Raw genomic sequence first — 15,609 nt, 5'->3', positions numbered from 1 at the left:
TGCGGAGCATGAGAATGGGACAGACAAACACGACCTCCAAACAAGATCTACTAGCCAAAGTGACTTTCAGTTCATTTTCTTATCACTTGAGAATTACAGGAAATAGAAATGTACCTCATACATATCAGGAGGGATTTTGGTCCGTGTATCATTCATTCATTTGATATTCAATTGATAATCCCAAAATGAAAAAACGAAAAAGGGACTTGTTTTTTCATTATTTGTTTATGAATGTGATAGAAACCAACAAATAATGCTTTGTTTTTCAGACTTTTGATTTCATGATCAGATCAAAAGTAGAACGTTTAAAAAACGGCCTCAGGTCCAAAACTGATTTTGATATTTATTTTTTCCGATTTCTGTGACCTGGAAGTCTATCCAAGTCACTTTCTTGGTCTAGACCTGTCAGTGCTCAGTGTTGCCAATTCAGTGACTTTGTTGCTAGATTTAATTTTGGCCATCCCATAGCGACAGAAAATATTGTCTTACAACTATAGCGAGAAATTGGGCGACTTGCGCAACGATGGCAAACTTGGTTTAGTTGAATCGACAGAAAATCATCTCCCTTCTCATGCCTGTTTCGTTTATGAACATCGCGTTCGCCCAAAGCATTATAGAAGTAATAACTGACCTAGGCTATGTAGTATCAGCCCATGTTAGGGAACGTAGGCCTAGATGCTAGATCTATCAGCTCAGATCATCATTTGTCGCCAACGCCATTGGAAGGCAGCCAGCTGCAGTAGCCTTCTGGTGAGATTACACCAAAGACAGTAGCTATGACAGGGAAACTAGGGACACATCGTTCAACAAGCACATTGATCAAAGGAAAGAGGGGCTACAACTTCATTCACAGAGCAAATAATTCAAATCGAGCCATAGGCGGGCCTAGGCCCGTCTAGTTGTCAGTCCTGTCCGTCCAACTATAGGCCTACGTTCACCATCTGAAAAAGACGCGCAATTAACACTGCTCTGAGAGCTCAAGAAATCAAATCAAATCGCGAACAGGCGGCAGCTCCGTTTAATTGTCAGGTGTGAAATGCGTTCATATTCCACTTTGTATGTCATAGACGTTGCATACCTATGGAAGGAAAGGCTTTGCAGTAGGATTGTCCAAGCTGTTGCTTCAGTTTGTGTTTTAAGTTATGCGACGCACTGTTGCTGGGTTCATGCCGTTTTGCGCAAGTTTAAAATGTTTAGCCGACTGCGTAATTTGCCATTTTTGTTCAATAAGTTCTACTTTTCATGTCATGCATGTAACATGCATATGATAAGGCTTTGAAGTTGTAGGCCAACAATATGGTCAATCTATTGTCTGGTAGGCCTAGTCCGATTTAACACTGCAAAACAGCAAAAAAGCAGCAGCTGGCAATGGAAGTCAATAAATAATTTCCGGGTCACAGAAATTGAAAAAAATAAATATCAAAATCAGTTTTGGGCCTGAGGCCGTTTTTTAAACGTTCTACTTTTGATCTGATCATGAAATCAAAAGTCTGAAAAACAAAGCATTATTTGTCGGTTTGTATCACATTCATAAACAAATAATGAAAAAACAAGTCCTTTTTTCGTTTTTTCATTTTGGATTCTCAATTGAATATCAAATGAACGAATATTACACGGACCGATTTTCTGCATTTCTGTTTATGTTGACTGAATTACAGTGATTAATACAACATGATGAATGGTGCTAAATACTAATGACTTTAATTTACTTACTTTGAAGGTCGTCTCATTCCCTCTATTTCACAGTCTAATGCATGCTTGTAGGTCGCATTGAACAGACTACAGCAGTGGTTCTCAAAGTGTGGGGAGGGCCCCACTAGTAGGGAATAGAGACATGTCAGGTGGGGCGCGATGAACAGGAGGGGTCAGGTGGCGCTTGACAATTTCCCACCTCCAAAGCGGGGAATGACAGAAAAAGTTTGAGAACCACTGGACTACAGAGATGATAAAATATGGGGTTTCTTGGAGTATCTTGGGGTTTGGCAGGAAAAACATCTGACTTTTTCAGCTTATTAGGGGGTGTGTCAAACCATTTTTGTGTGATGAAGCACCCAAGTAGTGTTCACTGAATAAACATTCAAGTGAATACATTTGGTTTCAATATGCTTACTAGTATATTTATTTAGCATAACTTTGGTATCAAAGGCAGAATGCAGGTGGGGAACTGGAGATCATAGCTGGGTCTTCATGCAGGTGCGCACCAGACAGGGGCCGCTCCTCTGGCTCGCTTTGAGACGCGGTAACGACACGCGCGGCTCTCCGGATAGGGCAGGTGCTTGGGGACTCGTGTGGCCGTTTTTGGGAATGAGGTCGGGCTCTCTCAAAGCAGGCGTCTGCGCAGAGAAGTGCGGGGGTTCCCGGATCAGTTCTGTCGGCTCCACCATGTTGGCGGCGGCGGCGCTCCAGGACCAGGAGTAGGTGCTGAAGACGTCGTTGAAGCTCAGGTGGCGCCGGTGCAGGAGCCGGTAGTAGGGCTGCAGGGAGCCCCCGGAGCTCCGCGAGTCCCAACGCTTGTACTAAGTTGTTGGTTAAGTCGTACCGGAACCTCCGCACACCACCACGACACTGCAGACAGAAAAGAGTTACAAAAAGACACACACAAAGAGGAAAACACAGTCAACAGAGAAACTATGATGAGCAAAACTTCCAGAACTTTATCAAGACTTTTTCACACATGTCCAGACTTTCCACTTTCCACACCTGTGTAAGCACCCTGTGTTAGGTCGGTTGCTTTTTAATTACACATGGGGAGACATCAAAAGGCTTAAAAAGTGTAGAATATGACTGGACTATGATATACCTCCAAGTTTATGTGATCAATCTCCTCAAAGCTGAGATGTTTCCTCTCTTGCAGTGTGAGGTTGACTTCAATCTTGACAGGAGTGATCATTTCCATGGTGTCTGCCCCTGGGTGCTTGATTGACAGCTGTGGTAGAACAACACAACAGCGTAACACAAACTCTTCACACTTCAATGGCTTGAACAGTGAGAATTGAGTGAACAGTGTAAACCTAGAGCTGTCAGCTCAGAGTGAACATTATGTTTTGAGATGTGAGGTCATACATAATAGCACCACCTGTCTGATGCGGTCTTCAATCTCTATTGTCCTCCAGCTCTTGTCAGGTTGGCCGTGGCCCAGCTGGGGGAGTGTGGATGGTTTAAGGAGTGCTTGTCGGGTTTGTGCTACTCAGGCAGGGCTTCTGAAGGTATGGGTTCCTCTGATCTGTCTCAGCTGTGCACACACATGAAACACGTCACACTGCTGCAGTGACTACTTAGACTGGTCATCCCAGAGTGCAGGGATAGGATGGGATCATGAGAAGTAGCAGAGTGGAGCCAGGGGTAGGATTGTGCTATAAGGAGGCATATCTGTGGTCAACTCACCAGCAGGCTTGATGTAATTGAGAAGCTGGTGCCTGCTCAAACCCAGGAGATGAGCCACTTTTGAGTAGTACGTGAGGACGTGACCCCCAGCGTCACGTGGACGTCCCGCTCTGTGAATCAGACGCTGTGTTTTGTTATGGTAGTACCTATCAAAGAGGAGCAGAACAACGCACAGTCAGGTAAAGAGCAATAGAGGTGCCAAGGAAATGATGTGGGGGAAACCCAGTAGTAAGCCTATCAATTTATATCTGATAGTACAGGTACTGACTTCAATATCTCATCTCTTGTGCTTACAGGTAGCATTCCAGAGTCCAGCATCTTGGTTATGGCTTTGTAGAACACTGTTACTGTGATATCCTCAGGCTCTGTCTCGTTTATAATGAAGAGATAAATAGACAGCCAGAGAGAAAAAGAGAGAGATATTTTACACTTTTGTTGATAATAAATTAATTGTTGAGGAAACCCTTTTCAGTATCAAACGCCTACGTATACCATTGACACACTTTGAGAAATGTCGGGTGTCTGTCAGCACAGAGACAAAGCCTTGGAACCCCACCAGTCCATCCTCTAGGGCAGAAATTAGCATTGGTCGTCATTACCATCAACATCCTATAAGTATCACTGTGAGTTTGAGAGCACACTACCATTGCATCCAGCTTTCTTCAGGGCCAGACGAATGTCTGCAGGTTTGAGAGTGATGCCTATTGTGTTCAGGGTGGTGGTAAATCCAGTGGTACTGATAAATCCTGTATCATCTTTGGTGAACAGGTCAAATATGGCTCTGAACCCTAGGAAGAGAAATGGAAACATAGTCTTGCATAGTGACCCAAGTTGATATCTGTTTTTGTTTTATCTACATGTGCACTGTCTTACCATTCATCTGTGCCTCTGTCAGAGGTTCACTTGGAGTAACTGTATCCAGGTCTTTAGCATGGTCAATGCCACTGTATAGGTCTCCAGTGTTGCTGATTATAACTGGTTCTCTTTCTTCCTTTTTGTCATCTAACGTGGTTATTCTTTCCATGGATGGCTTGACTTTTATTCTTCTTAGGTTCACTGGAACTGGCTTGGGCATCCCCTGCTGATTCTTCATGGTTTTAGACTCCTTCATACCGTTAGTGTCAGTTGGTTGCTCATCAGGTGACTCTGAGTGTACACACATGTTGGATCCATGTTGGAAAACTTCACTTTGTACCAGCTTACTTCTTTTGTTATCTTCAATGGGTTGATAAGATCTTTTTGGACGATCCTCAGTAATTGAAGTGCTTTTTTTGCTGCTGTTCCTTCTGCTGCTGTCCTTGGGTTGGGCTTTTTGTGACTGTTGTATTGGCTTTAATGTCTTACCCTGGACTGCTTTACTGAGTTCCATACCATTTCTCTTCTTGCCTCTTTGCAGTTTCACGTGGACCTCTTGAAAGGACCTGAGGACTGTGGTGGTGTTGAATCCAGCAGAACTGTATGAAAACTCCTGTGCAGCTAGAGTTGGATCCACAGTATGGTCAATGCGATAACAGGCGATAACAGGTGACTGGTTCTGGTCAAGAAGTCCAGGTTTCTTTTCTGTTGACATCCCATGAAGACCCTTGGCTCTTTTTGATGGCTGTATCAGCGCTAGTGACTTCACCTGGGCTGCAGAGCTGGTGGCAAGAGAGCAAGTAACTGCTGGAAGCTTGCATGGAATGAAAGTGGTCTGGTTCTGCTTTTGGTCATGAAAGCTGGTGGGCCTTCTTTTTGATATGTCCTCCTGATCTTCGTGTAGATCTTTCATGGATTTAGTTCCTATTCTGATACTGTCTGTGAATTGCACTCTACGTGACTTAGTTGTTAATGGGCTCTGCATTCTATCCTGGGACACCTCATTCTGAATCACATTGTATTTCTCAAGTCCTAGCTGGTCTTCTGGTGTCACAAGGCTGTCCTCATTGAGACTGTCTTCAGCCTCTACTATTTCTGGTTCTTGTGCTGGTTTTGGCAGATCCGTCTGAGCATGTTCGCTGTTTATCATGCTGTATTTATCTTGGGTGCCTTGGGACCCCTCTGATGAAAACAAAAAACAAAAACAAACCAAAAACAAAATATCATTCAGCTCTGATTTTACGGAGTGGCTGCATTAATGGTTTATTTTGACAGCAATGTTTCATTAGTCTGTGACTCTAAAATTTGTGTTGGTACATAAAGGATTTTTTATGCTCTCATGGGCTTATAATACCCACAGTATGTGTGTAGACTGTGAATGTCTATTAAAAAATGTATCATCATCCAAGTTTATTTAACTCTTGTAATTCTGCATTACTTATTTAGCCTTAATATGTATGTGTGTGTGTGTGTGTGTGTGTGTGTGTGTGTGTGTGTGTGTGTGTGTGTGTGTGTGTGACTATGCATGACTAACCATACCATGATCATCCACACTGTCCTGTACCCGTTGAATTTCTTCTGGCTTTGTGTTGATGTCATTTGTCTCAATAGGGGAGCTATGATCGGTCACAATGATGAAGCTGGCAGGGTCTGTAGTGAACTGCTCAGGTATGGATACTATCAATAAAAATGGCCGTCAAGAAACAGGTTCTTAGAAAGGTTCTTAGGTTTAGGCTCACAACGTCCTTGTATCTTGTAAACAAGGTTTTTGCAGTTATTACGGCACTATTTGTTATTGATTGACGTGTTACAACGTACCTCTGCAGCCTTGGATAATGTAGTGGCCTGGCTTTTAAAATGATCAAAACATTGAAAGCAGAAATACACACCTGTACTCTACTTCTTTTTCATAATTTCCCTATAATTTCCCAATTCACTTAACATATAATGATTTTAAATTCACTGACAATGATTATGAATTTGATGTTTCAAAGTCTGCGCATTTACATTTTGTACTTATCTATTAGATACTATTTTTCAATTCTTAGACATGAGGGCTTTGTATATTCATGTATGTTTATGAGGAGGTCTATTTTACTTCTGAAAACCATAACATCAGCAGCAGCACTGTCCTGGAGTCTGTAGGATCTGTGGTTAATTGCTCAGCAATGGAAACTAGCAAGAGAAATGGTCAATTCCCGGGACATTGAAAGACTGGGCAGCATGAAACTTTCTGGGCATGTAGCCCCACACGGTTGACACGGAACCATTGATTTTCGTTTTGATCCATCACCCCCCCGCCGGACTGGACCCCCCGAAAAGAGGGTAGGGCGGACAGTTTTCTGTGAATATCTCGAGAACCGTAGGGCCTAGGAGGACCACACTGTTTTTTGTATGTTGGGCTCAAGGGGCCATCTCAACCCATCCCATAACCGCTCATTTACGGAATAGCGCCACATAGTTACAAATGAAAAAGCAAAACTGAGGCTCTGTAATCACCAGGTATCTTTGGCTGACGTGTTCAGAACTGCTCGAAATTTTACCTGTAGGATAACTTTGACACCCTCTGAATGCATGCTAAGTTTCGTTAAATTCCATTCATAGGGGACCATACAATAAATTAATTTATGTGTACATTTAGTGGCACTCTTAATGTCAGTGTCTGTTAAAAAAAAAACCTAATGATAGTCTTGCACGCTGCACTGTTTGTAGCAGTGACGTTAGCATTGCCCGTGGCGGGTTAAATGATTGGAAAAGACATGTTGAGGTGAGTTTAACAACTGTCATTTCATGTGCATATTATGCAAGCCAATACTAGATGGCTAGCTGCCAAGGCTACATAAAAGAACCAAACCTCAACAGCTGAAGTGCCCTTGATCAAGGCACCTAACCCCTCACTGCTCCCCCAGCACTGCTGTAGCAAGGCAGCTCACAGCTCTGGTTTAGTTGGACCAAATTCTTGGGACTTGGGATGTCTGCATAAATAGTATAAGCAGCTTAAATGAATAGTGTAATCTACATATTTTATTGTCTATCTATATACATTCCTTATTTGATGTACTGACTAGAGAAAATGAATTCATCTGTATTACAGTATCTAAGAAGGCCTTTCTTTTTTCTTTTTTTTTTTCGGGATACCTCCCTGAAATTACTTTTTGCAGGTTTTTGCTGGGAATGGCCACAGAACTTTCGCAAAGATATGCTGGGCTACTAGCCTGGGTGCGATTCCGAACTTCGTCCCGCCCACAAAATTTAAGGTTGGGAAGTTCGGTCTGGCACTGCTCCATTGTGGAGCAAGTATGCCCTAGATCGGACGGACCAATCAAATCGGGCTTTACGATGATGGACAGGTGAGCAACAGCGCCTGGTCTATCACGTCATCTGAGCACGTTTAGATTAGGCTTATGTTTGAAACAAAAACGCTGTGGCTAGAAGGATACATGGCTTTTAAGACCCCATATGGAAAATGCATATTATTTAATGAGGTTTTATCACTGAAAATTATTATTTCTGAAAACTTTGGCCAAAGTTGAGATGTGGGAAAACTCTCATCAAGGGAAAACAGCGCTGTTGCATTGCGACATGTTCCCTCATTCGTTTGAAATCTCTGATTGACCACCTGTTCAAGGGATTTGCGACAGCCTTTCCCAGCTGTTTAACATGTTTGTAGCATATCAGTGTTCAACAGAATTATTTTTAAAAACGGAGGGGATAAAGGCAATCAGTTTTTTCCTAATAGCCTACCCTACTATGTATCTCTTGGATTTCGCTAATGAGTGTTGTAGGCTAGGAGTTATTGACGGCACTAACTTTTACAAAAGACCAGAAAAGAAGGATGGTTTGTGTATTTTCTTCCTGCACTTCACGGTAAGCTATTTTGTTGCTCTGATTGGTTAGGTCTATCCAATTGAGTGCAGAGGCATTCCCCTCCTGTATCGGTTGAAACACGCCCCATAATTACGTCCCAATGGAGCAGTATCAGACTCATATTCTGACTAGAATTGAGTATGACTGTGTCAGGCTACTTGGCTACACCAGACGAGCAAGCTTTTTTTCTTTTACTGTCTATGTGTCCAAGCAGCGGGTATGCGCGCCGCTTCCATTGTTGTTTAAAGATTGAATGGGAATAGGATTCGGAGCCAAAGGCTAAAATGTAACCCAGCTACAATTTGTAAGGTATCGCCAATAACCCAGCTACAATTTGTAAGGTATCGCCAATAATATAAGTTAATGTTACAGATGTATGGTTACATACATTCTTAAAATGGTTCTTGTCTACAATTAAATATCACTTCACAATAAACTTCACAATGGAGGATGTTTTTAGAGCATGATCTGCAGACTTGTTGGCTTTTTTAAGAAGGTGTGCTGCGGGCGCCTCATAGGTGTTCCACGGGCTACCTGGTGCTCGCGGGCACTGTGTTGGAGACCCCTGTTATACGATATTTCTCTAAATGTATTTGGTTTCTTAAGCACTTGTCCATAGAGGACATTCAGTACTTGAGTTCTACAGACTTGAGTGTTCTCTTCTCTCATTTATGTGTGGCATGGCACTGTGAATGTCAGTGTTACTTCATCATACCATCATCATCAGCACTCTCCTCAATCAGTTGGATCTCTTCTTGGTTTGTGTTCATGTCTTCTGTGTCCAGGGTGGAGCTGCAGTTGGTCACAGTGATGAAGTCAGTAGAATCTGTGGTCAACTGCTGAGCAATGGACACTAGCCAGAAAAAAATGACCATTAAGACCTAGCTTTGCAAGCACACAGAATATGACTTCCTTGTTTCTTGTACAAGGCGTATGTGCTTAATGTCTATGCAGTGTTTACCACAGAATTACATTCTATTTGTGGTGGTAGGTTTGCAGAATTAACCTGAATGCAACAGTTTTTAACAGATTAGTGCAGTGTGGTTATGATTCTAACCAGATTTAAGCACAATTTAGTACAACCAGGAAAATCATTGTGTGGTGGTCAATGTTGATATTGTGGTGGGCCGCCACAAATAAGTCAATGTATGGGAAACACTGCTATGTGTTACATAGTATTTATCTTTGTAGGATCTTTAATGTGTCTGGGTTTTACAGTATTGGATTCAACAATGGTAGTGGTCATTCCTCAGGACCTGAGGGCTCTTGTATGAATGAGACTATGAATGGCTCTGCTACTTTAAAAATCATCACCATCATCATCAACAGCATCTTGGATCAGCTGGATCTCTTCTGGTTTTATCTGGATGTCTTCTCTGTCCACAGTGGAGCTAAGGTCAGTCCCAATGACTGTAGGATCCGTGGTGAACTTCTCTGATAGGGACACTGGCAAGAAAAATGTCCAATGAAAACAGGGTTTCAATGAGCACCAAATCTACAACTTTACGCTTTGTGGTACATCTAGTCTTTTGGGATATCTATTGTGTATGGGTTCTATAATACGTTTCCATTAGATGTCACTCCTCACTCAGTGCTGAGTGGACTACATGTATGTGTGTCTGAGACTGTGGCTCTGTTACTAAACAAAATCATACCATCATCATCGGCACTGTCCCCGATCAGTTGGATCTCTTCTTGAATTGTGTTGATGTCTTCTGTGTCCTGAGGAGAGCTGAAGTTGGTCATAGTAATGAAGTCGGCAGAATCTGTGGTTAACTGCTCAGCAATAGACACCAGCAAAAAAATAATAGGTTTTCAGTGAGCACAGAATCTACAACTACTTGCACTTAATGTACTGTATTCAATATGCAATATTGCATTAAAAATGCATTAATGCAATAATTAAGACAAAAACATGTGTTACACAGTGCACATTGTTGTAGAATCTCCAATGTGTCTGGAACACATTGTGTTAACTGCTCCGCCATGGACAGTATCCAGAAAAAAAGGTGTTTTTTTTTTGGTTTTCAACAAGCACATCATCTACAACTTGCACTTAATGTATTCAAGATGCAATATTGAATTAAAAATGTATAAATGCAATAATTAGTACAAAAGATGTGTTACATAGTATACATTTTTGTGTCTGGCTTCTACAGTGCTTATCTATTAGGTCATTTGTCATTTGTCAGTACTTAGACTTGAGTGTGCTGTGTATGTATTTGTATGGGAATATGAATTGCACCCTTATTTAAAAATCATCACCATCATCATCAACACTGTCTTGGACCAGCTGAATCTCTTCTGGTTTTGTCGGGATGTCTTCTGTGCCCACAGTGGAGAGATCAGACACAGTGATGAAGTCAGCAGGATCTGTGGATAACTGCTCAGGAATCGACACTAGCAAGAAAATTGGCCAATCAAGTTTTCAACGAGCACTAAGTCTGCAACTTTCTTGTCGTTCATACAATTTATGAACGTTTACACTTTATTTAATAAACTAAAAATATTCATGTGATAGGTGATTCTCTTACAAATGTGTCTAGTCTCTTCCAGTAGAGGTCATTCTTTAGTAATTACACTTGAGTCTTCGGCACACTCATTTATGTGTTGAATGATACTGTGGATGCCTGTTACTTTTTAAAAAGCATACCATCATCGTCAGCCCTGTCGACCAGTTGGAACTCTGCTTGTTTTGTCTGGCTGTCTTCTGTGTCCGGAGAGGAGCTGAGGTCAGCAGGATCGGTTAACTGCTCAGGTATGGACACTAACAAGAAATATGTCAATGAGAATAGCAAAGAATAGAAAATCAAAACAAGAAGTCTTTAACTTCCTTGTCATCCATATGCATGACATTTCTCTAATAAATACTGCATAACTGGCTTCCTAAACACTTGACCCTTAGTGGTATTTCAGTATTCAGATCTGAGTGCTCTCTAAATCCATGTGTATGAGAATGGATCCATTATGTTAAAAACTCATACCATCATCATCAGTGTTGTTGTAGACCAGTTGGATCTCTTCTGGATTTTTGGTGATGCTGTCTGTGTCCCAAGTGAAGCTGAGGTTGGTCACAGTGATGAGGTCTGCGGGGTCTGTAGTTAACTTCTCAGGTATGGACACTAGCAATATAAAATATCATTAATATCATCAAGAGGTTTTCATCATATATAAAAGTAAGGTAAGTTTATTTATATAGCACGTTTTTATATGCAGAGTGCAACCCAAAGCGCTCCACACTGACACCAAGACATAAACAGATAAATTAACAAATAATTGACAATAAACAGAAGCAAAATGCCGGACGGAGCGCTGACTCACCAGCTTCATCTGTAAAGTACAGACATCAAGACATAAGCAAACAAATTTGCTTAGTACCGTAGGTTAAAGGTTTAGAAAAGTAATATAAATTTCACCTTTAGTCTGAGTCTCAATCAGTGGTTCCTCTGGGCCATCTACTAATGGAATCTCAGCTGGGTGCTCTACATGGTCAGTATCACTGTCCAAAACCTGATGACTTTGGTCAGAGGAGCAGGTCAGAGAAGGTGACTTAGGTGATTCCATCTGAGCCTTGGATTCTGACTGTGCTTGCCCCGGCCTCAGATTCTCCAGTTGCTCCTCTGGGTTATCTATTTTTCTGTTATTGAAACATATAGACTTTTGGTGTTCATATGGCTCTAAACTTATTGGTTTGTGATACCCGCCTTGGGCAACATCATCTTGCATATAGGTGCTTTTCTTGTTCCTCTCCTCGACTCTGTTTGAATCTTCTGGCGGGTGGAGCTCTTTTGAGTGGCCCTCAGAACATTCCTCAACTTTGGTTCTTTGTGATTCTGATGGTTCAACCTGGGCAATTTTGTTTAATATCATACTGGTTCTCTCATCGGGTTGCTGGAATCTCTTTTGGTCATGTTCTGGTAAAACAAAACAGCTTTACAACAATCAACAGACTTGAATACATTGAGATAACAATCAGTTATTGTAGGCCTACAACTAATCTGAACAATCTAAATAAACTAAGAGAGGTATTGATCATGATGTCTATTTGATGGCTTTACTGGAGTATAAAGTTGGCTATTGGTTATTTTGTTGTATTTGTTGAAAAAATGTATTCTCCATTTTTTCTTAAAAAAACAACAACAACTCAATACTACACTTTGTTTTTCACAGATAGCATTTTCCCTGTCTCAGATATTAAACCCATCTGGCTTTTACATTTTCAAACATATGCTGTACATCAGTTCATTGTACATAAGGTCTGTGTGCATAAAATAACCTACCCTTAATCTGTGCCACTTTTGGTGATTCATCTGACACAAAAACTCCTCCATCCTTTGCATGCTCAACATCCCTCTCAAGATCATTTGTGTTGATGACAATCACTGGTTCTTGATTTTCCTTTTTGTCAATGCAGCAGGTCAACCTTGTCACGGTGGGCATCTGCGGAGCCACCAAATTCAGAATCTCCTGCTGTTCCTCCATGTCTTCACTCTCTATCGTTTTGTTATTGATCATGTTTTGGTGTTGACATGACTCAGTGGTCTTAGTATCTGTGGTCTTACTGCATAACATAGTGTTCCTTTCTTTGCTCCCTCTCAATCCCACTTGCCTGTTGTCTTCAGGAGACAAAATCAGTGACATATTTTCAGCAAAACATCTTGACAACTTTAGGTAACTATGTTCATTGTTTGTGTGTTGGTGTGTGTGTGTGTCTTGATAAGTGTGTGCACTTCTATGGCAAATGCACTATGAAATCAGTTCTTTTAAGGGTTGCATTGAGCCCTTCTAGTTTTATACTGCTACTGCCTGGTTTGAGGAATACTACTACAAAATATGTGGCAAACTACATACATATGGACCCTATCAGAAAAAAGAGCATCTAATCTTCTGTATCAGGTCGTAATCTTTATTCACTTTTTGGTCTTGGTGGGAGGTTTACCTGGAACAACTGTTGCCAGGTCCTCAGCGTGCTGGTTTTGGTTTTTGGCAGAAGCACTGGCCGGCTTTTTCTTTGATGACGGGCCTTGAGCTTTGGCTTCTGCTGTGTCTTGATCTGCTGGTGCTGGCTTGGTTTTCCCTGCTGTGTCTTGATCTGCTGGTGCTGGCTTGGTTTTCCCTGCTGTGTCTTGATCTGCTGGTGCTGGCTTGGTTTTCCCTGCTGTGTCTTGATCTGCTGGTGCTGGCTTGGTTTTCCCTGCACTGCTACGCCTCCTTTCATTGTCCTTGACTCTGCCTGAATCTTCCTGCCGCAACTTTTGTCCCTTGTCCTGTACAGCTGGACTTTGCACCATGCTGTCTGCTGCTGACCTCTGAGTGCTGCTGTGTCCCTCCTCAGCGGTACTGGTCTTTCGTCTGCTGCTGCTGTGGTTGGTCTGGTCTTTGCTTGGTTTTTTTACTGGCTTGTGAGCTTGAGCTGCATTGAATGTAGAGTTTCGTCGCTTAGTTGATTCCATGGACTGGGCCCTGTCTGAGATGGATGGTTTTCTCAGTGGGATTTCAGTGGATCCAGCGTTTCTTTCTTTGCGTGATTCTGACCTAGACGGCTGAGACTGATTTGTTGTAGTGTCACTGGACACAGACTTTTGTCTTCTGTTCGTGACGGTACCTGACGCTGTTGGAGGATATGTTCTCTCTGTTTTTTCAATAGTTGTGCTTTTCCTGGTCGTGGCCCTGTTTGATTCTTGTGTCTCTCTGTCTTGTTGAGTTTGTTTATTGATGTCCTTTGCTTGGGCTCTGTTAGAAGCCACTGAAGGATGAGGTTTCCCTGATGGTTCAGTGCGACTCTCAAAGGCATGTTTTGAGGTATCTCTGGTGGTATGGATGCCAGCACTTGATTCTTGGGCTGGGTGCCTTGTGTTTCGTCTAGTGGACTGCGACCGTGTGACACTATGCCTTGTGTTTCGTCTGGTAGACTGCGACTGTGTGACACTATGCCTTTTGTTTCGGTGCTCCGCTGGTCCTACAGGTGGCACTGAGGCACTTTGGTCTTTGTGTGAGTCCCCCACATTCACAGACTGCGGCTTCGAGGGCAGTTCTCTAGTTTTGGTGTTACTGGGCTGTTGCATAGGATGGTGAGGTTTCTTTCGCACGGCCTCCTTGGATACATGCCTCCTGACTTGGGTCCTGTCTGAGCCTGCCTTCAATGCCAGGGTCTTACTCAGCTCATCCTCTGTGTTTCCTCCCTTGTCGTCCACTAAAGCTGGTGATGGATGTGTCTCAGTCTGTGATGTCTTTGCAGAAGTACGTGTGGTTTTTTGAGGCTCCTTTTTTCCTAATGTGGACCGCACAAAGTTTTTTATCTTGCCTTGTATCTTCCCCTCCTGCTCCGGCCCTGGGCCTGTTTTAGAGGAGCCACACAAGATGGATGGCAAAATGTTCCTCTTGATTGTAGCACAAACATTCATCTTTATTTCCAGTGGCTCTCGGCTTATTTCGTCCGATGTGTTTTCTTGATCTGAAGCCCCAGGTCCATTTTGGAGTATATCCTCAGATCCCGTTGAGATGTAGGGAAGCTTTAGGAATCCCTTACTCTTGCTGGACGCCTCTTCTGTCTTTTGCTGCTCCATAGTGTCTGTAGAGACACCCATGGCTTCTCTGCTAGCCTCCGCATAGTCTGCATAAATTTCAGGTGTCATTTCTTCATGGCAGTCTGATTTTATACAACTGTCGGACTGTTCTTGAGTATATGTTACTTGAGAAATTTCTCCATCAGGCTGGGCAACTTTCTCTGAGCTCTGGTCAACAGGGTCTTCGACAAAGCACTGAGCATCAGACTCAGAACTGACTCCTGAACGTGGACGCAGTTTTGAGAAAAGGCCCTGGAGTGCCTTGATGGGTTGAGGGCTCGGAGTGTTCTTTCGGATGGTTGTGGATTTTGGAGCGGATTCAGAAAGTGACTCTGGGTCTGGTTTCAAAGGTGAAACTAACGCTATGCTAATCTCAGGATCAGGGGCAGAATCAGTGGCAGTGGCAATCATCTGTTCAGCAGGAGAGTTGTTTTGAAAGTGTAAGGTCATATCAGTCTTAGGATTAGAAGTGTTGATGTCTGAGCCCTCTGGGTCAGAACCACTGGTGTCTACATCCGACTCAGGATTGTCTTTACGGAATATTTTCTTGACCGCTTTCATGTTTCAAGATGCTTATTTTTTTTTTTTACAAATAAAAGGTCTGTGCTATTGTAGCTCTCCACTGTGTCTGGTAGATGCAGCCGCCTGGTGGTGTGTCAGAAATGTTTTGAATTCCCTAAGAACTAATAGGCCTAGGCTATTTTACCTGAACACAGAGACCAGAGGGTGAAGATAGAACTCCGCTTGCCGGAGGCTTTGCCCCCAAATCACCAGAGCACCACACCTTCTTTGTCAGATGTGTTTTGCACACTGCCAGAATGACTACCACAAAGCCCTACGAAATCTCCTTTTTGATCAACGTTGTTTACGTTTATGACGTAGTACATTTGTGTTTGTGAAGCATTGTGTGTAGCCTACAGGGCAGGCATTGAACAAC

The 15,609-nt window shown here is 42.6% G+C and overlaps 1 protein-coding gene across 8 annotated transcripts; it reads right to left on the bottom strand.

Annotated features, from left to right (window-relative positions):
* Positions 1-2,113: 2,113 nt before the first annotated feature.
* LOC121705798 (titin homolog) lies at positions 2,114-15,519 on the bottom strand. 8 transcript variants are annotated; one of them, XM_042087029.1, is made up of 17 exons: positions 13,046-15,519; positions 12,387-12,722; positions 11,523-12,020; positions 11,091-11,228; positions 10,760-10,873; positions 10,372-10,506; positions 9,421-9,552; positions 8,822-8,959; positions 5,779-5,916; positions 4,258-5,421; positions 4,029-4,172; positions 3,877-3,951; positions 3,653-3,749; positions 3,385-3,530; positions 3,064-3,232; positions 2,801-2,926; positions 2,114-2,565 (listed from the first exon to the last, which is right to left on the bottom strand). In XM_042087029.1, exons 1-15 carry the CDS (start codon positions 15,231-15,233, stop codon positions 3,159-3,161), a joined length of 5,517 nt encoding a protein of 1,838 aa, XP_041942963.1. In that variant the 5' UTR covers positions 15,234-15,519; the 3' UTR covers positions 2,114-2,565; positions 2,801-2,926; positions 3,064-3,158. The 8 variants fall into 8 exon arrangements, with proteins under 8 accessions (XP_041942963.1, XP_041942962.1, XP_041942964.1 ...); XM_042087028.1 differs by having other exon boundaries at positions 3,077-3,232; XM_042087030.1 differs by having other exon boundaries at positions 3,077-3,232; positions 10,372-10,431.
* Between the last annotated feature and the right edge of the window lie 90 nt (positions 15,520-15,609).

Source organism: Alosa sapidissima, chromosome 3, assembly GCF_018492685.1.
Source record: "Alosa sapidissima isolate fAloSap1 chromosome 3, fAloSap1.pri, whole genome shotgun sequence".
In the NCBI taxonomy this organism is placed as follows: domain Eukaryota; kingdom Metazoa; phylum Chordata; class Actinopteri; order Clupeiformes; family Clupeidae; genus Alosa; species Alosa sapidissima.
This window is presented reverse-complemented; position numbering and strand designations above follow the sequence as displayed.

Coding starts and splice junctions, on each gene's coding strand:
- LOC121705798 (XM_042087029.1), bottom strand. CDS start 15,233: ATGAAAGCGGTCAAGAAAATATTCCGTAAAGACAATCCTGAGTCGGAT. Junction 10,874..11,090: donor CAACAACACTGATGATGATG/GTATGAGTTTTT, acceptor ATTTCTTGTTAG/TGTCCATACCTGAGCAGTTA. Junction 10,507..10,759: donor CGACAGGGCTGACGATGATG/GTATGCTTTTTA, acceptor TTTTCTTGCTAG/TGTCGATTCCTGAGCAGTTA.